Source organism: Oncorhynchus clarkii, chromosome 21 (assembly GCF_045791955.1).
Source record: "Oncorhynchus clarkii lewisi isolate Uvic-CL-2024 chromosome 21, UVic_Ocla_1.0, whole genome shotgun sequence".
NCBI lineage: Eukaryota > Metazoa > Chordata > Actinopteri > Salmoniformes > Salmonidae > Oncorhynchus > Oncorhynchus clarkii.
Window position 1 is genome coordinate 42,969,293 of NC_092167.1, and position 20,923 is coordinate 42,990,215.

At 47.8% G+C, this 20,923-nt stretch overlaps 1 protein-coding gene across 1 annotated transcript; it reads left to right on the top strand.

The window, feature by feature from the left end:
- The first annotated feature begins 8,494 nt into the window (after positions 1 to 8,494).
- On the top strand, positions 8,495 to 13,153 carry LOC139379079 (endosialin-like). Its single transcript, XM_071121849.1, has one exon. It carries the CDS (start codon positions 8,692 to 8,694, stop codon positions 11,611 to 11,613), a length of 2,922 nt encoding a protein of 973 aa, XP_070977950.1. The 5' UTR covers positions 8,495 to 8,691; the 3' UTR covers positions 11,614 to 13,153.
- The last annotated feature ends 7,770 nt before the right edge of the window (positions 13,154 to 20,923 follow it).

Here is a 20,923-nt window from a genome sequence, read left to right on the forward strand (position 1 = left end):
GTTGCTATGAGTGCTTGCTGTGGATTGCATGACTTCACTGTTTAGTGCTGGCTTGTCTCAATTGCTGCGCTATATGATACCCACTGTTGAAAGGGGATCCCTTCCTGTTTACAGTTGCATTGTGTTTCACGGTGTGGTTTGTCTCAGAGAATCTGAGTTAGCATCATAATGTGTGGTCCTAGATCAGCATCTGGGATACATTCACCCGTAGAATGGTACTATATTGTGGATATCTGTGCAGTAAACAGAGCTTTGAACAAGGAATGAGTGACATCCAAGCAGCAGGTACAACTCTAGACGCACACACACACACACACACACACACACGCACACACACGCACACACACGCACACACACACCAAAACCCCTCCAAACCACTCCACACACTGTCCAAAGCCTTGCATCGTACTCCAGATGTTACTCTGATGGTCTCTTCCTGAGCAGGGGCAGACGGGACTCATCCTGTCTAGGCATGGAACACCAGAATACCAGAACCTACACTGTAAAAAACGATCTTGTTCATTCAACTAATTATTATTTAGTAACTGGTTCCATAGCTTTTTTTTGTTTGTTTAGTGTTACCTGAACTTAAAGTGTTTAGTTGTCCCAAACTTAGCTCCAACTTGAGAAAACTCTGTAACACATTTGGTTAAGGACACCCCAACATTCTAATAGTGCTTTTAACATACAATGTTTCCAGTTTACCTATTTGACACATATTGACATAATACTGAACAAAAATATAAATGCAACATGCATTCATTTCATTGATTTTACTGAGTTACAGTTCATATGAGGAAATCAGTCTTGATATATTGATATAAATTCATTTGGCCCTAATCTATAGATTTCACATGACTGGGAATACAGATATGCATCTGTTTGTAACAGATACCTTAAAAAATGGGCCTCACAATGGCCCTCATGATCTGGTCCCAGTATTTTTGTGCATTCAAAAATTATGCTGGAGGCGGTTTCTCTGTCAACAGCTCTGGTGGACATTCCTGCAATCAGCATGCCAATTGCACGCTCCCTCAAAACTTGAGACATCTGTGGCACTGTGTTGGGTGACAAAACTGCACATTTTAAAGTGGCCATTATTTGCCATTATTGGTCCCAGCAGAAGGTGCACCTGTGTAATGATAATGCTGTTTAACAATCTTCTTGATATGCCACACCTGTCAGGTGGATGGATTATCTTGGCAAAGGAGTAACGCTCACTAACAGGGATATAAACACATTTGAAACAGTGACTCAACTCACTCAAATCGAGTATAGCGGGGAAAAGCCTGGCACGACGTGATGCACCCATCCTAGGGACGGCATGGGAGAGCGCAAGCAAGCCAGTGACTCAGCCCCCATAATAAGGTCAGAGGCAGAGAATTCCAGTGGAGAGTAGATTCATGTTCTGATACTAAAATAAGGAGTGAATGAGTGTGCTTCTTCTCCTGTAGCTAGTGTTATACTACAGCATAAACTATAAAATTCCATTGTTTCTTCACTCTCCACTCACTCTCAACAGGCCTCCTTGAAAATTTCGGAACTTTCAGAATTTTGTCAATGTCTTTGTCCTAGTCACCAACAGGCCTCCATGAAAGTTGGTAACTAGGACATTGGGAAACTTCTGAAGGGGACTATTTTAATGGCAGTAGCCGTTCAAAGTAGCAGGGTTCCATAGAAGTCAGGAAGAGAACACACACTCTGCGACTGTGGCTGAGAACAAGGGTCCATGAGGGAGGAGAGAAAGAGAGGATTTACAGATTGCCTGTGGATGGGGGCCAGGAAAAACTGGCCTCATAGGTCTTAGCCATGTTATAGTGGATGTTTCTGGGGAGGCTGGGAGCTGGAAGGGTTTCAGCTCAGCTTCCTCACTCCCGGCCTGGGACCACCGATTGGTCTATCTGGGGCCTAGGGATGTCACTGAAATAAATAACAGTCTTTAAACACATTGGTGAGCGCAGATGCAGACACACACACACACACACACACACACACACACACACACACACACACACACACACACACACACACACACACATACTCTGATGTGCACATTCACACATAAACTCAGCAAAAAAAGAAACGGTCCTTTTTCAGGACCCTGTCTTTCAAAGATAATTCGTAAAAATACAAAACTTCACAGATCTTCACTGTAAAGGGTTTAACCTCTAGCGACGAGCAATCCCGTATCCGGGAGCTTAATCATAGCCTCAAGCTCATTACCATAACGCAACGTTTCCTATTCATGAAAATCGCAAATGAAATGAAATAAATATATTGAAACACAAGCTTAGCCTTTTGTTAACAACACTGTCATCTCAGATTTTCAAAATATGCTTTTCAACCAAAGCTACACAAGCATTTGTGTAAGAGTATTGATAGCCTAGCATAGCATTAAGCCTAGCATTCAGCAGGCAACATTTTCACAAAAACAAGAAAAGCATTCAAATAAAATAATTGACCTTTGAAGAACTTCGGATGTTTTCAATGACGAGACTCTTAGTTAGATAGCAAATGTTATTTTTTTCCAAAAATATTATTTGTGTAGACAAAATAGCTCCGTTTTGTTCATCACGTTTGGCTAAGAAAAAGACCGGAAAATGCAGTCACTTACAACGCCAAACTTTTTTCCAAATTAGCTCCATAATATCGACAGAAACATGGCAAACGTTGTTTAGAATCAATCCTCAAGGTGTTTTTCACATATCTATTCGATAATCTATCAGTGGTGGCAGTTGGCTTCTCATCAGAAGCAAACGGAAAAATACTGCAGCTGGAGATTACGCAATAATTGCGACGGAGGACATCAAGCGCCCACCTGGTAGATGTAGTCTCTTATGGTCAATCTTCCAACGATATGCCTACAAATATGTCACAATGCTGTCGACACCTTGGGGAAGCGACAGAAAGCCTAAGCTCATCCGTGGCCCATTCACAGCCATATAAGGAGTCATTGGCATGAGGCGGTTACAAAAAATGCGGCACTTCCTGATTGGATTTTTATCCGTTTTTTTTCTGTAACATCAGTTCTGTGGCACTCACAGACAATATCTTTGCCGTTTTGGAAGCGTGTTTTCTTTCCAAAGCTGTCAATTATATGCATAGTTGAGCATCTTTTCGTGACAAAATATATTGTTTAAAACGGGAACGTTTTTCATCCAAAAATGTAAATAGCGCCCCCTATATCCAAGAAGTTAAACACTGTTTCCCATGCTTGTTCAATGAACCATAAACAATTAATGAACATGCACCTGTGGAACGGTCATTAAGACACTAATAGCTTACAGACGGTAGGCAATTAAGGTCACAGTTATGAAAACTGTGGACACTAAAGAGGCCTTTCAACTGACTCTGAAAAACACCAAAAGAAAGATGCCCAGGGTCCCTGCTCATCTGCGTGAACGTGCCTTAGGCAGGCTGCAAGGAGGCATGAGGACTGCAGATGTGGCCGGGGCAATACATTTCAATGTCCGTACTGTGAGATGCCTAAGACAGCGCTGCAGGGAGACAGGATGGACAGCTGATCGTCCTCGCAGTGGGAGAACACGTTTAACAACACCTGCACAGGATCGGTACATCCGAACATCACACCTGCGGGACAGGTACAGGATGGCAACAACAACTGCCCGAGTTACACCAGGAACACACAATCCCTCCATCAGTGCTCAGACTGTCCGCAATAGGCTGAGAGAGGCTGTACTGAGGGCTTGTAGGCCTGTTGTAAGGCAGGACCTCACCAGACATCACCGGCAATAACGTTGCCTTTGGGCACAAACCCACCGTTGCTGGACCAGACAGGACTGGCAAAAAGTGCTCTTCACTGACGAGTCGCGGTTTTGTCTCACCGGGGGTGATGGTCGGATTTGCGTTTAGTGTCAAAGGAACGAGCGTTACACCGAGGCCTGTACTCTGGAGCGGGATCGATTTAGAGGTGGAGGGTCCGTCATGGTCTGGGGCGGTGTGTCACAGCATCATCGGACTAAGCTTGTTTTCATTGCAGGTAATCTCAATGCTGTGCATTACAGGGAAGACATCCTCCTCCCCCATGTGGTACCCTTCCTGCAGGCTCATCCTGACATGACCCTCCAGCATGACAATGCCACCAGCCATACTGCTCGTTCTGTGCGGGATTTCCTGCAAGACAGGAATGTCAGTGTTCTGCCATGGCCAGCAAAGAGCCCGGATCTCAATCCCATTGAGCACGTCTGGGACCTGTTGGATCGGAGGGTGAGGGCTAGGTCCATTCCCCCCAGAAATGTCCGGGAACTTGCAGGTGCCTTGGTGGAAAAGTGGGGTAACATCTCACAGCAAGAACTGGCAAATCTGGTGCAGTCCATGAGGAGGAGATGCACTGCAGTACTTAATGCAGCTGGTGGCCACACTGTTACTTTTGATTTTGACTCCCCCTTCTTTCAGGGACACATTATTCCATTTCTGTTAGTCACATGTCTGTGGAACTTGTTCAGTTTATGTCTCAGTTGTTGAATCTTGTTATGTTCATACACATATTTACACATGTTACGTTTGCTGGAAATAAACGCAGTTGACAGTGAGAGGACATTTCTTTTTTTGCTGAGTTTGTGTATGCCTAATACAGTATATGCACAAAAACACACATACACAATATCTCAAAAACACTAAATACACTGTAGCTATTAAACTTTCTCACACGATCTCCTTGTGCCTCGACTCCATTCAACACTCTATCTTCCCAGTCCACAAAAGGTTATGCTTCTTTTATAGATAACAATACATTTCAGTGGTTAAAGAAATTATTGTAATCAGCAGAGTAAGTATCTCTGTCCATTCTCCATTCTGAATGGCCTATAAAAAAAAAGTTAAACATTAATGTGTCGTGAGGATGTCACAGTGACTGATTCAACTCTCATATGGTTTGTGTCAGACTCGGCTCAATGCTTATAATTAGTGGATCTTGTGATAAAGTCCTTGACATTGTGGAAGGGTTTTTAGAGTCTGTATTCTAGCCTAGCGAGGGACTTAAAGGATAGTTGTTAGATGCCTGTTTGCAGACACCCTATTGAGAGTATTTAAAGAGGAACTAGCGAGGGCAGGAGAGACTGATAGAGAGTAGGAGGGCCTGTTAGAGGGCAGGAAAGACTGATAGAGAGTAGGAGGGCCTGTTAGAGGGCAGGAGAGACTGATAGAGAGTAGGAGAGAGGTGTTAGAGGGCAGGAGGGCCTGTTAGAGGGTAGGAGAGTCTGATAGAGAGTAGGAGAGGTGTTAGAGGGTAGGAGGGACTGTTAGAGGGCAGGAGAGACTGTTAGATGGTAGGAGGGACTGTTAGAGGGCAGGAGGGCCTGTTAGAGGGCAGGAGGGACTGTTAGAGGGCAGGAGGGACTGTTAGAGGGCAGGAGGGACTGTTAGAGGGCAGGAGGGACTGTTAGAGGGCAGGAGAGAGGTGTTAGAGGGGGAAGGATGTATTAGAGAGGGGAGGTGTTAGGGGGGAGGGGGTGTTAGAGGGGGGAATAGTGATCATTAAACACCATCCAAACACTTGGAGCCATAAAACTGCCATAAAACTGAGTTCTGCCGTGGTCCCCCGGTTTAACGTTTGTCAACGCGGGGGACAAATGGACTCAGGTCACTGCTTGGTTAGAGTTTCACTGCACTGCAGCTCGAGCTTTCAGCTCGTGTTGGAGGCGGGCTCGACAACTCTCTACCACCTCCTTTTCCTCAATCCAAAAACCTGGTCCTTTTTCTATGGCTCAGAGGAACCCAGATGTGTGTTTTGTCTTCCATTCCACCAGAGAAGTGTACCTTTATGGCTTTGAGACCCTGACAGCCCTAGACCCAGCTCTTACACCACAATTCCCCCTAACCCTCAACCCACGGCAATTTCAATATGTCGGAGGAAACCAAAGGGCTGTGTGCACGTGTGTGTTTTATCGTCCGGTGCATCAGAGAAGCCTTTCCTGACTCTGTGTACCATTTGCCAATTTTTTTAAAATGAGCTCATAGTGACTCTTCTGTCCTCCCCAGACTGATATCTCCTCCCCAGACTGATAACTCCTCCCCAGACTGATACGTCCTCCGCAGACTGATACCTCCTCCCCAGACTGATACCTCCTCCCCAGACTGATAGCTCCTACCCAGACTGATACCTCCTCCCCAGACTGATACCTCCTCCCCAGACTGATACCTCCTCCCCAGACTGATACCTCCTCCCCAGACTGTTACCTCCTCCCCAGACTGATACATCCTACCCAGACTGATACCTCCTCCCAGACTGATACCTCCTCCCCAGACTGATAACTCCTCCCCAGACTGTTACCTCCCCCCCCAGACTGATACCTCCTCCCCAGACTGATACCTCCTCCCCAGACTGATACGTCCTCCCCAGACTGCTACTTCCTCCCAAGAATGCTACTTCCTCCCAAGACTGCTACTTCCTCCCCAGACTGATACCTCCTCCCCAGACTGACACCTCCTCCCCAGACTGATACGTCCTCCCCAGACTGATACGTCCTCCCCAGACTGATACGTCCTCCCCAGACTGATACGTCCTCCCCAGACTGATACGTCCTCCCCAGACTGACACCTCCTCCCGAGACTGATATGTCCTCCCCAGACTGACACCTCCTCCCCAAACTGATACCTCCTCCCCAGACTGATACCTCCTACCCAGACTGATACCTCCTCCCCAGACTGATACCTCCTCCCCAGACTGACACCTCCTCCCCAGACCGATACCTCCTCCCCAGACTGCTACCTCCTCCCGAGACTGATACGTCCTCCCCAGACTGACACCTCCTCCCCAAACTGATACCTCCTCCCCAGACTGATACCTCCTACGCAGACTGATACCTCCTCCCCAGACTGATACCTCCTCCCCAGACTGACACCTCCTCCCCAGACGATACCTCCTCCCCAGACTGCTACCTCCTCCCGAGACTGATACGTCCTCCCCAGACTGACACCTCCTCCCCAGACCAATACCTCCTCCCCAGACTGCTACCTCCCCCCCAGACTGATATGTCCTCTCCAGACTGATACCTCCTCCCCAGGCGTATCGGTCCTCCCTAGACTGATACCTCCTCTCCAGACTGATACCTCCTCCCCAGACTGCTACCTCCCCCCCAGACTGCTACTTCCTCCCCAGACTGCTACTTCCTCCCAGACTGCTACCTCCCCCCCAGACTGATACGTCCTCCCCAGACTGATACGTCCTCCCCAGACTGATACCTCCTCCCCAGGCGTATCAGTCCTCCCTAGACTGCTCCTGCACAACTCCCCCCCCCCCCCCAGTTTGGTTGGCAACACAGTCTCCATTAACTCATGCCTTGTTTTCATTACAGAACCCTGAGGCCCTTTCCTGTGCAGGGCCTTGGCCACTTTCTCTGCTTCCATATCAAAAGGAGCGTTATTAGCAAGGTGAGTGGAATGATTGTTGTTATCATGGTTGAAAATGCAATGTGAGCTAGGCTGGTATCTTCTCTCTTGCTTAAGGCTATAGCGTCAGTGTCGGATGACACATTTTATGAGCGAAAGGAATCTTAATTTGATTCCAAAGGACAGATAAGCGAGTGGGGAATGCAGTATTTAGAAAATGTATTACATGTGGGTGTACACACACACACACACACACACACACACACACACACACACACACACACACACACAGACACCCATTGAGGATATCCATTCAAACCTTTCGTTACTTCCATTTAACAGACATGCTCGTTAAGCAAAAAGTGTTCATGTTCTCTCTGATAAAACAGAGATATGAAAGACGGACCAAAGAAAAGAGAGAAAGCTTCAGCTATGGACTGAAAGGAGACCAAGGGGAACAGAGTGGTGGGCTATTGGAACACAGACAGGTCTTTGTCTGGTAATTCTTCTGCTTGTGGAATTATTGAAGAAAACCAAAACATTTTGAAGTGTCATAACTGAATATCTGCCTTGAAGGCCTGGTGGGATGTTGTGTTTTTGTGTGTGTATGTTTGTGTGTGTTTGTGCCTGGGTGTGTGTGCCTGTGTGTGCGTGTGCCTGTGTGTGTGTATGTGCCTGTGTGTGTGTGTTGTTGGAGGGTAGCGGATATGGGGGGTAGGGGACATGGGGGGTATGGCTGGGTCCCAAGCTATTTCCATAAACTGACTTATGAAAACCTTACGACACACTCTTAGAAAGATAAATATACACAGTGCAGTGCACCTCCCCCAACCTTCCCCGATACACTCACAGGCATCTCCCCCCTCTCTCTCTCTCTCTCACACACACACACACACACACACACACACACATTGAGAACCCCCCACCTCTTCCAAAAACATAATTATTTTGTTCAATTCCCTCCCTCTTTCCTTCGCTCATTCCCCTTTTGCCCTCCCTCCCTCCCTCCCTCCCTCCCTCCCTCCCTCCCTCCCTCCCTCCCTCCCTCCCTCCCTCCCTCCCTCCCTCCCTCCCTCCCTCCCTCTCTTCCCACTCCCTCTCTGAAATCTAGGGACAATCTGCAAGCACTCAACACCGGCACAGAACTCTGTTAGCAGGGAAGACTGAGGTAGTTGGAGAGAGCGAGGTTTGGAGAGGTATTGCACAGATGAAGAGAGAAAAGTTTGGATGAGAAGAAAAAAAACAAGAAACAAATAGTAAAAAAGTTGAAGAGGAGAAAGAGAAAAAATAAGAAGAAAAAGCGAGGATTTGAAAAGTAAAGCTGTGGAGAGGGAACTAACAATGGGCTCCCTAGTGCGCTGTGCTGCTGCTGTAGTTGTCTCACTACTGGGTCTCCTCTACTATAGTCCCCCTGTATGGGGCCAGGAGCTACAGGAGAGGGACGCTCTGTGCAACGAGGACGGCTGCTTCGTGGTCTACTTCCAGCGCAAGACCTTCCTGGACTCCTGGAGGAGCTGCAAGGAGAAGGGAGGCAACCTGGCCACAGTCAAACTCCAAGAGGGAGCTGACACTATCGCTGCTCTCTTCTCCAGCGTGGAGCTACGGGGCCTCAGAACCAAGGTCCGGGTGTGGATTGGTCTCCAGAGACAGCCTCGCCAGTGTACCGCCTCTCGCCCTCTCCGTGGGTTCTCCTGGATTACGGGTGACCAGGATACCCAGTACACCAACTGGCTGAGGGACGACTCACCCAGTACCTGTTCGGCCCCGCGCTGTGTGGTTATGACCTATGGCACAGCCGCCCACGAGCAGCATGATAATTTTAAATGGCTGGACGGCTCGTGTTCGGTGCCCGTGGATGGCTACTTGTGCCACTACACCTACAAGGGCATGTGCCCTGCTATTTGGAGAGAGGGGGGCGGCAATGCCCTCTATAGTACCCCCTTCAGTCTCCTCAGTAGCCTTCTTACCCACGTGCCCTTTGGATCTGTAGCCACGGTGCCCTGCCCGGGGGGCACCGAGGAGCAGTCAGTGCTGTGTGTGCTGAGGGAGGATGGCACTGTGGGGTGGTCCAGGGAGACGCCCCTCTGCTCCGACACCACAGAGAAGAGCTGGTGTGATCGGGACAATGGAGGCTGCGAGCATTTCTGCCAGGAGGCCAGGGAACACTACTACTGTGAGTGCTCGGACGGCTTTCAGCTCGGTGACGACGGGCAGACATGTGTTGCTGTCGACCCGTGCCACAGTGCCCCCTGTGAGTTCGAATGCCTTCCGCTGTCGGACGGCTACCGCTGTGCCTGCCCCGAAGGATACATGCTGGACCCGGATGAGCGTGGTTGCCTGGATGTAGATGAGTGCCTGCAGAGTCCCTGCGAGCAGCTGTGCGTCAACGCCCCGGGAACCTTCGAGTGCCGCTGCCGCCAGGGCTACCGGCCGGACCAGGAGGGCGACTGTGAGGACGTGGACGAGTGCATGGATGACCCCTGTGAGCACGCCTGCGAGAACACGCCTGGCTCCCACATCTGCCACTGCCACCTGGGCTTCTCCCCCCTGCCCGAGGACCCCTCCCACTGCCAGGACACCGACGAGTGTCAGATCCCTGGGACATGTCAGCAGATGTGTGTGAACTACGAGGGGGGCTTCGAGTGTTACTGCGAGGTGGGCTACGAGCTACTCTCTGACCAATTCACCTGCAGGAAGATAGGAGAGGACTCACCCACCGCAGTCACGCCCTCGTACCCCTGGGTCACCGGCCAACCTGGTTCCAAGTGGGACCCCCAGCAGACCTACACCGACTGGCCCCTGGAGGAGGAAGAGTCCCTGGACTGGCTCACAGACCCTCCCAGGCTGGAAAGTGACATCATCTGGGTCACCAGCGCACCCCAGGAGGAGCCAGTCCTAAACCACAACCCATTCCTGCCCTCCCCCACGGAAGAGCCCGAGGAGGAGGAAGAGGAGGAGGAGGAGGAGGAAGAAGAGGAGGAGTATACACCTGGCTGGGACATCATGAATTGGAATGTCCCTGCCAAGGTCCAGCCAGAGTTAGAACCCATGCCCAGTCTCTCTCTCAGCCCCACATCCGACACAATCCCCACCCCAACACCCACATATGACAGGTATTGGTTTGAGGAGGATGAAGAGACCACTACCAGTCCCTCAGTCCTCCCCACCTCCACTATCTCAGGAGGGGCCTGGAACTGGTTCTGGATCAGTTCCACCACCACCAGCCAGGACCAAGGACTTACGACGTGGCAGGAGCCAATCACTGACCAGTATGTCCCCGCATCCAACTATGATGAAGCTGATGAGAATGAGGAAGTGGGGGTAATTGACGATGGGTGGGTGACATCCTCCCCAGAGATGGACCAGGACCCAGGCCAGCACACCCCCTCCCTGCCTACTCCCCTGGCTCCTCAAACCCCCCTCACACCCAACCAGGGAGTGGTGGAGGTGGAGAGGGAGGATGAGGGGGAGCCGCCCCAGGAGGATGTGTTGGAGGTGGAGGGGGAGGATGAGATGGGGCCGCCCCAGGAGGACGTGGTGGAGGTGGTGGATGAGAGGGGGCCGCCCCAGGAGGAAGTGGTGGAGGGGGAGGATGAGAGGGAGCCGCCCCAGGAGGACTTGGTGGAGGGGGATGATGAGAGGGAGCCTCCCCAGGAGGATGTGGTGGAGGGGGAGGATGAGAGGGGGCCGCCCCAGGAGGACTTGGTGGAGGGGGAGGATGAGAGGGGGCTGCCCCAGGAGGACGTGGTGGAGGGGGAGAGAAAGGATGAGAGGGGGCCGCCCCAGGAGGACGTGGGGGAGATGGAGGGGGAGGATGAGAGGGGGCCGCCCCAGGAGGACTTGGTGGAAGTAGAGGGGGAGGATGAGAGGGGGCCGCTCCAGGAGGACGTGGTGGGGGTGGAGGATGAGAGGGAGCTGCCCCAGGAGGACGTGGTGGGGGTGGAGGATGAGAGGGAGCCGCCCCAGGAGGACGTGGTGGGGGTGGAGGATGAGAGGGAGCCTCCCCAGGAGGATGAGAGGGAGCCTCCCCAGGAGGATGAGAGTATCCAGAAGCAGGGTGGTGCCAACTGGCTGCTGGTAGGCCTCCTGGTGCCCCTTTGTATCTTCATCGTGGTGATGGTGGCACTGGGCATTGTCTACTGTACCCGTTGCGCTGTCACGCCACGCAATAAGTCCGCCACCGACTGCTACCATTGGATCTCCGGGGCGCACGACAAGCAGGGCGCGCTCAATCCCAGCAAGGGGATGCAGTCACATGTTTAAACAGACAAAATGAGGAAAGACTTGTAGATAAATAAACTGTTTTTATAAATAAGAGGAGAGGATATGAAGAAGGCAAGAGAGGACTTGGGTGGTTGTTTTATTGAATGCGACTCTGTGAAACACGTGGATGTTTCTGTGGAATATCGGTTGAAAGAGAAAAGAGAAGAAACAGGAAGCAATACAACAACAAAAACCACTGATCCTTTTCTTGGGATGATTTGACATTATTGTTGCTTACGCAGATCTCACAGGACAAGGTATATGATCCCTAAATGATTGCACTATAGGGTCATAATAGAAACCATCTATTGGGATTGTGGTTGAATACGTCGTCTGGTTATAGTTACAGATGCTGTGGGTATACACTGTTAATGTATTACCAGTGCCATCTGAAAACTTAAGCCAAAGAACTGTACTGTAACCTATAGCATTTTTTTGTTGTCGATGAAATCTGGGTGTCTGCATCTTTCAAACAAATGCTCAGGTTTTGAGCTCATTCCCCAAAGTGTGGTGCCACAAATTACTATTTTTTGTCCACTTTGTCAAAGAAGCAGGTTCTTATTTACCTCAGAAGTTGGTGAATGAAGGCGGTTGTGATTCACGCCCCTTTGCAGGACAGCAGACATTTCAGCAGTTGAACCAAACTATACAAGCATGACTGTCATGACGCTGTTGACTGTCACGACGCTGTTGACTGTCACGACGCTGTTGACTGTCACGACGCTGTTGACTGTCACGACGCTGTTGAGAAGAAGCAGTCACTCGGATATTACTTTTACGCTTCTGCTTTTTTAAGTACCGGAACAAATCAATTCACACCACAGACCAAATTAGTTTTATACAGTACGCGTGTATATATGTGCTTGATTGATTGTTTTTGTGTATGTATAGTTTGTAGCAATGACTTTTCCAGACAATGTGTTAGTGTCATGATTCCTGATTCAACGAAGTGCCTTTTGTTTCATATTGACCACAGAACTCTTAGTAATTCCATGGAATGTCTGTCTGTCTAAGGGGATGGTTCCTTCCATTCAACTCCAATTAAACTAACTATCTCACCCATGCTCCTCCTGAAGGTTCGAGTGCAGATGTAAGATGTGTTTGTATTACAGACTACAAGGACTGTAATGGGGGGTCACAGGCTCCCGATTGACTTTACCATTGGCCTTTTCAACTCGTGATCTTTCAATTGCTCCCCGGTCCCATGTCACATACTTTAAGTGTTCAGCACGCCCCACTCCCTCTTGTCACAGGCCTGACCTGAGCTTTCTATGAACTTCCTTAATAGCCATGATGGGACAATACCAACATTTACAGTTTGAAGTCAATGCACCCTCTAGCAACTTTGACAGTAACTGCAGTCCCCATTCAAAAGATGGCTTGCACTTGTAAATGACAGACTATCAGAAATGACAGACAATGAAATCAATCTAAGATGTGCCTTCTGATCTAAGGACTGTGAAATGTTTTTTTAAATGTTTTTGTTACCCGTTAGGTTTTAAGTAATTGTTAATTAAAATGATATGATAAGGGTTCTATCAATATTCATGTCTTGTGATTTAATGGTTCATGGTCCAATCACTTCATAATGTAATCCTGTCTGTTTTAGGAGACATGCAGAAACCTCAGTTTGAAATTGATTCCTTGTGCACAGAGAGTATATGGAAGCAGCACTAAGTCGAAGAGGCCCTATCGGGTGTTTAAACAAACATCTTCAGGCGCCCTTCAACGCTGACAGGAGAGGCGGGAGGGTGTGTGAACGTAGGAATATCACAGCTCTGCGACAAACACAACGTTTAGAATCCATCAATCAAAGCCCACAGGGGTGGGAAATGATTCATTAAAACTCTCCGACAACAATCTCACTGTATTAGGCAACACCAGTCCCCTATACCGAGGAACTGTTTATGTGTCAAATACAACCGGTGTACACTTTAGCGTGAAAAGCTTACTTGGGAGCCCTTTCCCAGCAACGCAGAGTTCAAAAGTTAAATGATAAAATATAATTTAAAATTTAATCTCTGATCCATCCGGGTCACCTCTCACTGGAGGCCTGCTTCACGGCATGCTGCTCTTAAAACCGGAGGTTATCTGATGCCACTGACCATCGAGATCCCAGAGATTTATTCATCTGCAGCCAGCCCAAGGCCTGCCTGTGAGGCCGGGCGGTGATCACTCACAGGGGATAGATGTGCCACTGACTACAGAGATTTTATTTTTGTAAATATCTTTATTCCTTTCTGTGCCACAGACAGAATGCAGTCAGATGACGCCCTGTAAGGTGATAGCTCATGGGCCCTTCTGTGTGTTCAGGGTCAGGCTTAGCCACTCAGACACAGTGGGGTTGTGTTGCTAGGGGTTGTTAAGGGGCGCCTCCTTGATGATGTAAGCCCCATAGGGACAGATCTGGTCAGCTACTCTGCCTGCCTTCCGCCATGTTCTGCCGCATCTATCACCTAATCAGCTGATGACGCAATAGAATCTGGTCATGGATGGACGCACAAGATTTATATACCGCGAAACGGTGACGTCAGCAACAGTTGGCATCGCCATGCGTATATTCCTGGGTACCTGCGCAAGTTGGCCATCTCCAAAAGCACGTGCGTATCAGGGGAATAGTGGTGCGTTGGAGCTCTGTCCGGCAAGTTTAATATTTAATAGACCACAGAAAGTGGTGTACACTGGAGTTCATTCATTGGAGTACATTCTGAAGTTCAGGATGGCGACTTTCATTCGATAGTCTGTAATGCTGAATACCAATTGAATACAATCAGAATACAAAATTGGCGTTGGAACTGAGTTATTGAAACATGATAGAGTAAGGTATTTCTCACTAAACTGTAACATACATCAAAGTAGAGTAGAACGTAAGTCAAATCATATCCAACTTTATTAGTCACATGCGCCGAATACAACAGGTAACAGGCAGGTAGGTACCTTACAATGAAATGCTTACTTACGAGCCCTTAACCAACAATGCAGTTTTAAGAACCCCCCCCAAAAAAAAATATTCAGCCCCTTTACTTTCAGTGCAGCAAACTCTCTCCAGAAGTTCAGTGAGGATCTCTGAATGATCCAATGTTGACCTAAATGACTAATGATGATAAATACAATCCACCTGTGTGTAATCAAGTCTCCGTATAAATGCACCTGCACTGTGATAGTCTCAGAGGTCCGTTAAAAGCGCAGAGAGCATCATGAAGAACAAGGAACACACCAGGCAGGTCCGAGATACTGTTGTGAAGAAGTTTAAAGCCGGATTTGGATACAAAAAGATTTCCCAAGCTTTAAACATCCCAAGGAGCACTGTGCAAGCGATAATATTGAAATGGAAGGAGTATCAGACCACTGCAAATCTACCAAGACCTGGCCGTCCCTCTAAACTTTCAGCTCATACAAGGAGAAGACTGATCAGAGATGCAGCCAAGAGGCCCATGATCACTCTGGACGAACTGCAGAGATCTACAGCTGAGGTGGGAGACTCTGTCCATAGGACAACAATCAGTCGTATATTGCACAAATCTGGCCTTTATTGAAGAGTGGCAAGAAGAAAGCCATTTCTTAAAGATATCCATAAAAAGTGTTGTTTAAAGTTTGCCACAAGCCACCTGGGAGACACACCAAACATGTGGAAGAAGGTGCTCTGGTCAGATGAAACCAAAATTGAACTTTTTGGCAACAATGCAAAACGTTATGTTTGGCGTAAAAGCTACACAGCTGAACACACCATCCCCACTGTCAAACATGGTGGTGGCAGCATCATGGTTTGGGCCTGCTTTTCTTCAGCAGGGACAGGGAAGATGGTTAAAATTGATGGGAAGATGGATGGAGCCAAATACAGGACCATTCTGGAAGAAAACCTGATGGAGTCTGCAAAAGACCTGAGACTGGGACGGACATTTGTCTTCCAACAAGACAATGATCCAAAACATAAAGCAAAATCTACAATGGAATGGTTCAAAAATAAACATATCCAGGTGTTAGAATGGCCAAGTCAAAGTCCAGACCTGAATCCAATCGAGAATCTGTGGAAAGAACTGAAAACTGCTGTTCACAAATGCTCTCCATCCAACCTCACTGAGCTCGAGCTGTTTTGCAAGGAGGAATGGGGAAAAAATTCAGTCTCTCGATGTGCAAAACTGATAGAGACATACCCCAAGCGACTTACAGCTGTAATCGCAGCAAAAGGTGGCGCTACAAAGTATTAACTTAAGGGGGCTGAATAATTTTGCACGCCCAATTTTTCAGTTTTTGATTTGTTAAAAAAGTTTGAAATATCCAATAAATGTCGTTCCACTTCATGATTGTGTCCCACTTGTTGTTGATTCTTCACAAAAAAATACAGTTTTATATCTTTATGTTTGAAGCCTGAAATGTGGCAAAAGGTCGCAAAGTTCAAGGGGGCCGAATACTTTCGCAAGGCACTGTATGTACATGTAGGTAGAGGTAAAGTGACTTTGCATAGATAATAAACTGAGAGTAGCAGCAGACAAAAAATGTGTGTGTGTGTGTGGGGGGGGGGGGGGGGGGGGGGGGGGGGGGGGGGTTCAATGCAAATAGTCCAGGTAGCCGTTTGATTAGCTGTGCAGGAGTCTCATGGCTTGGGGGTAGAAGCTGTTAAGAAGCCTTTTGGACCTAGACTTGGCGTTCCGGTATCGCTTGCTGTGCGGTAGCTGGAGTTGGTGGCTGGAGTCTGGCAATTTTCAGGGCCTTCCTCTGACACCGCCTGGTATAGAGGTCCTGTATGGCAGGACGTTTGGCCCCAGTGATGTACTGGGCCATACGTACTACCCTCTGTAGTGCCTTGCGGGCAGAGGCCGAGCAATTGCCATGCCAGGCAGTGATGCTCTCGATGGTGCAGCTGTATAACTTTTTGAGTATCTGAGGACCCATGCCAAATCTTTTCAGTCTCCTGAGGGGGAATAGGCATTGCCTTGCCTTCTTCATGAGTGTCTTGGTGTGTTTGGACCATGATAGTTTGTTGGTGATGTGGTCACCAAGGAACTTGAAGCTCTCAACCTGCTCCACTACAGCGTGCTTAGCCCTCCTTTCCTGTTGTCCACAATCATCTTCTTGATCTTGATCACATTGATGGAGAAGTTGTTGTCCTGACACCACACTGCCAGGTCTCTGACCTCCTCCCTATAGGCTTCCTCCTCGTTGACCAGTGTCGGTGATCAGTGGAACACAACTTGAGTTTACTATATTTTCTTGTCTCTAACTGGTCATTATTCATGTCAAAACGTCTTAAGGGCGTCGTCCACTTCCAAAATGAAGTGAAATCCAGACACACATGCCCTCAACCATGTTCAAAAAGTTAAAAACTTGCCAATGTTCATTTTTTCATAGCCCCAACCTTCGCAAAAAGAATAAAAACTCCCATTCATGCTGTTAATGCCCTGGCCTTGAGTTATTGAAATGTGAAACTATTTTCTGACTGAGGGAGAACCTGTAGCATCAGTTTTCCTCATTACACATTCCTAGGTCTTAAAGTTGAAGTCAGAAATGCATTGAACAGAGCACAAAGAAGGATTGGTGCCAAATAGGTACGAGAGAGAAATCAGGAGCGCGTGTCTGCATCTGCTCATACTATTGTTAAACATGTGTATATTTAACAGTGGCGGCCGACCCCGGCCGACCCCTGACCCAGACGACGCTGGGCCAATTGTGCTTCACCCTATGGGACTCCCAACCAATGCCGGTTGTGATACAGCCTGGAATCAAACCAGGGTCTGTAGTGACGCCTCTAGCACTGAGATGCAGTGCCTTAGACCGCTGCGCCACTCGGGAGCCAAATCAAAGCCATCACCAGCAAATAATAACAGACTCCTGCTTGAATGGCCAGCTCTCCATTTTCTGAAGTCAAATCAACAAACGTTGCAAGTCCATTCAGATGTAATACGTGGCGTTTGTATTAGTAGGGACGGGGAACGTTCAGGCAGCTACAGAGTCACTACAGAAGCTCTACAGCAGTGCCCAGTTAAATTGTGTTTGATAGCATTTTCTCTAAATGGTTAAATGAGTGAGAACTAGATGTAGTTGTCGCAATAGTTAGTGACATACTTTACACTGTCCTCCAACATTATTTAGCCATATTCAATTATTTTACAAAGCGCTAATATCACCGCGGACAGCTTGTGTTACTACCTTACACAAGCTCACATTTTCACCTCACACAATTGAGTGAAAATAGACATCATTCTTTACCTCAGATTGGTGACATCAATATAAAGGTATATAGTCATCAAGAGGACACTAAATCGATACAGAGATGGGCCTAACCCCCCTAACCACATTTTCCTCTCCTGTGTGCCTCCCCCTCCTCCCCTCAAGACATCTGACAGAGGATCTGTCTCTCCGTGACTCCCTCAGTACTTTTCAGAGCCACTGTGGTGCTCAGTTTCCATCATGTTATCCACCTCTGTTGCTGTTGTCTTGTGTTGTGTTAGGTCGATGGGGTGAAGTAATTAGGAAAAAAGTGAGTGATTATCGATGGGAGTGTCGCTCTGTCTCACCCCCCCCCCCACTGATCAATGGCTTGTCATTACAAATCGTGCTCCTTCGCAAGGGAATTGTGTTGAATCAAATGGAAGGCCAGCGGATTGACTCCTAGTGTAGTTGACTGTCTGGCTGTTTTACTGACTGGATTTGTCGGCTTCTGGCTGTTTACATACATTGTGTTTCTGGTCGATTGCCAGATAGACCCTGAGGAAGCTGGGCTGGGACTGGTCCATGTGCAGTCCTCCATACAGACATGCCAGTACCTTGAGCATCTTTCTCGCAGATCAATGCTCGGCCGTGGCCTCGGGGGCTAAGCAGGGCTTCTTTGGTATTGGCGGTCTGTCAGCACATGCGGAGAAATATGGAATACGGAAATATTTGATCTGAGGGAGGAAGGGAGGGAAGAGAGAGAGTAAGAAGACAGGAAATAGGGCTTTGGACTGGGGGTCTAGTATAGTCTGTAGTAGTAAACAGAATATATAATGGGGGATCTGGTTACCATGGGGATTCTCAATGTGTCTCTACCACTGGTTGCCTAATTAGAACAGTGTGTAATGGGAACATAATGCTGCAGAACACTGGTGACGGGAATGTGCATCCCCTTCTCACAGAAGGGATCGGTCTCTATCCACATCTGTTTATTGTTCTCTGTACAGTACAGTGGGCTTGTGTGTATGTGTGTCTCTGCATGCCTGTCTGTCTGTCTGTGTCTGTCTGTGTCTGTCTGTCTGTCTGTCTGTCTGTCTGTCTGTCTGTCTGTCTGTCTGTGTCTGTCTCTCTGTCTGTCTGTCTGCCTGCCTGCCTGTCTACGAGCATGTGTGTGTCTGCCTGCTCGTCTGCAAGCGTGTGTGTGTATGCGTGGGAACGAGAACGGGAGCATATGAATATGTGTGTGAACGTTTCTCTTTTCACTGTTTGTATTTAGAATGTGTACTTCCTGTAAGAGTGTGTGAACATGCAAATTCACACAGAGTGTAGCTTTTGATCAGGGCTATGCTTGTCAGTCAGTGTTGACTTTCTAGTGTTGAGCGTACAGTACCCTTCAGCCATTCCACACCAGTGCACTCTTGACAGACATAATAACCATTTGCTGTGTCAGGGATCAGGGAATTTCTCTCAGTGAAAGTGCTTAATTCAGTTCAGTAATAGACCATACAGTGTTATATTTGAATATGTAATACAGTATGTGTTTTGCGACAAGGTCTTGTATGTTTGCTTTACGTTCACTCTGAATCCACACGACATGAGAAATTGTGTTTCCCAGGGTCGGGTGACATCAGCACCCTAATCCTTTTGTGTCACGTCCTGACCTTAGTTCCTTTTTTATGTCTCTATTTTAGTTTGGTCAGGGCGTGAGTTGGGGTGGGCATTCTAAGTTTTGGTTCTGTCTGTTATATTTCTAGGTGTTTGGCCTGGTATGGTTCCCAATCAGAGGCAGCTGTCAAATCAGAGGCAATTGTCTCTGATTGAGAACCATACTTAGGCAGCCTGTTTTCCCACTATGGGTTGTGGGTAGTTGTTTTCCGTTTCAGTGTTTGCACCATACGGGACTGTTTCGGTTTTTCTCTTGTTCTTTTGTATTTAGTGTTCAGTTAATTAAAGGAAATATGAACAGGTACCACGCTGCGCTTTGGTCTCCTCCTTCTTCCTCAGACGAACATCGTTACATTTTGCAACCACCGAAATGTCCTATTCGCTTATCTGTGTTTCCATCTACAGCACACATCCAGACACATCAGATGTGCTGCCAACTTGTATCGTCTGGTAATATTTATTCGTAAGGGATCACACGAAAGCCTGTTGGATTGCCATCGAGTGGCAGTTTGATCCTAGAGCTTGCCTAGCGTTTGCTTCTCAAGGTCACGAAGGATGGGAAAACTCTCTTTCCAAAAGTGGTCTGTTTTTGATTGAAATAACAACCTCAACAGAGTTGATAATGCCTGTTTGTGTGTTCACCTCAGGATCATCCCTAAGGATCTCTGCTTCCATGTACGAAGCACTACAGATGTAGGATTTTAATTTGAGACAGTTTGCTACAGCAGGAAAATATTCCTGCAGCAACAGGGAACGTGAATTATTGTGTGGATCATAATTAATGGGGTGAAAATTAGGGGTTGATACATTTTTCGTAAGGGAAAATCAGGAAATGCAACAGGGTGATCAAATGAAGATCCTACATCTGTACATGAGGCTTCACACACAGTAGGACTCAGAATGTAGTAATGGAGTGGAATATGAGGGACAGCTTTCTTTCCTAGAAAACCTCATGCGTAGCCAACAGTGAGTCATATTCCTTGTCATTTTAATGTCAAGAGACATTTAGGTTTGGCACGTATTTGATTATCATCATAATTACAATATTGTGGTCTTTAAAAAAAACAAAAAGTACTTCACATTTAGAGCCTCGATGCCACTTCGTATGAATGCTAATTACTTCTCGATGGTGATTAAGAAGGTGATTCTACTCTGCTTCGGTCTACCATGAAAGAAAGTCGAAGACTCTGTGCATACAGAGACTCTACGTTTGATGTAAATCCCGACAACTTTCACAAGACTTTGTGGAGGAAAAAAAGCAGCGGCGAATGACAAGAGTAAAGCGATGAGGTCAGAAGTCGGATCTGAAGCTCAGCCAGGTGTGGTCTGGGATACTGAGAGGCCGGAGAGGAGCAGCAACAGGGGGAGAAGGGGAAAGTGCAGGAGGAGATATTAGAACCAGATGTCTGGAGAAACTCTTGGCAATACAGCCAGGCAGGCTGTTCTTCCTCTGCCTCCCACCAAACACACATCAGCCTAATAACGGTTTGTTCTT

Bases quoted from the DNA above. Each gene is read 5' to 3' on its own strand.
- LOC139379079 (XM_071121849.1), top strand. From the start codon at position 8,692: ATGGGCTCCCTAGTGCGCTGTGCTGCTGCTGTAGTTGTCTCACTACTG.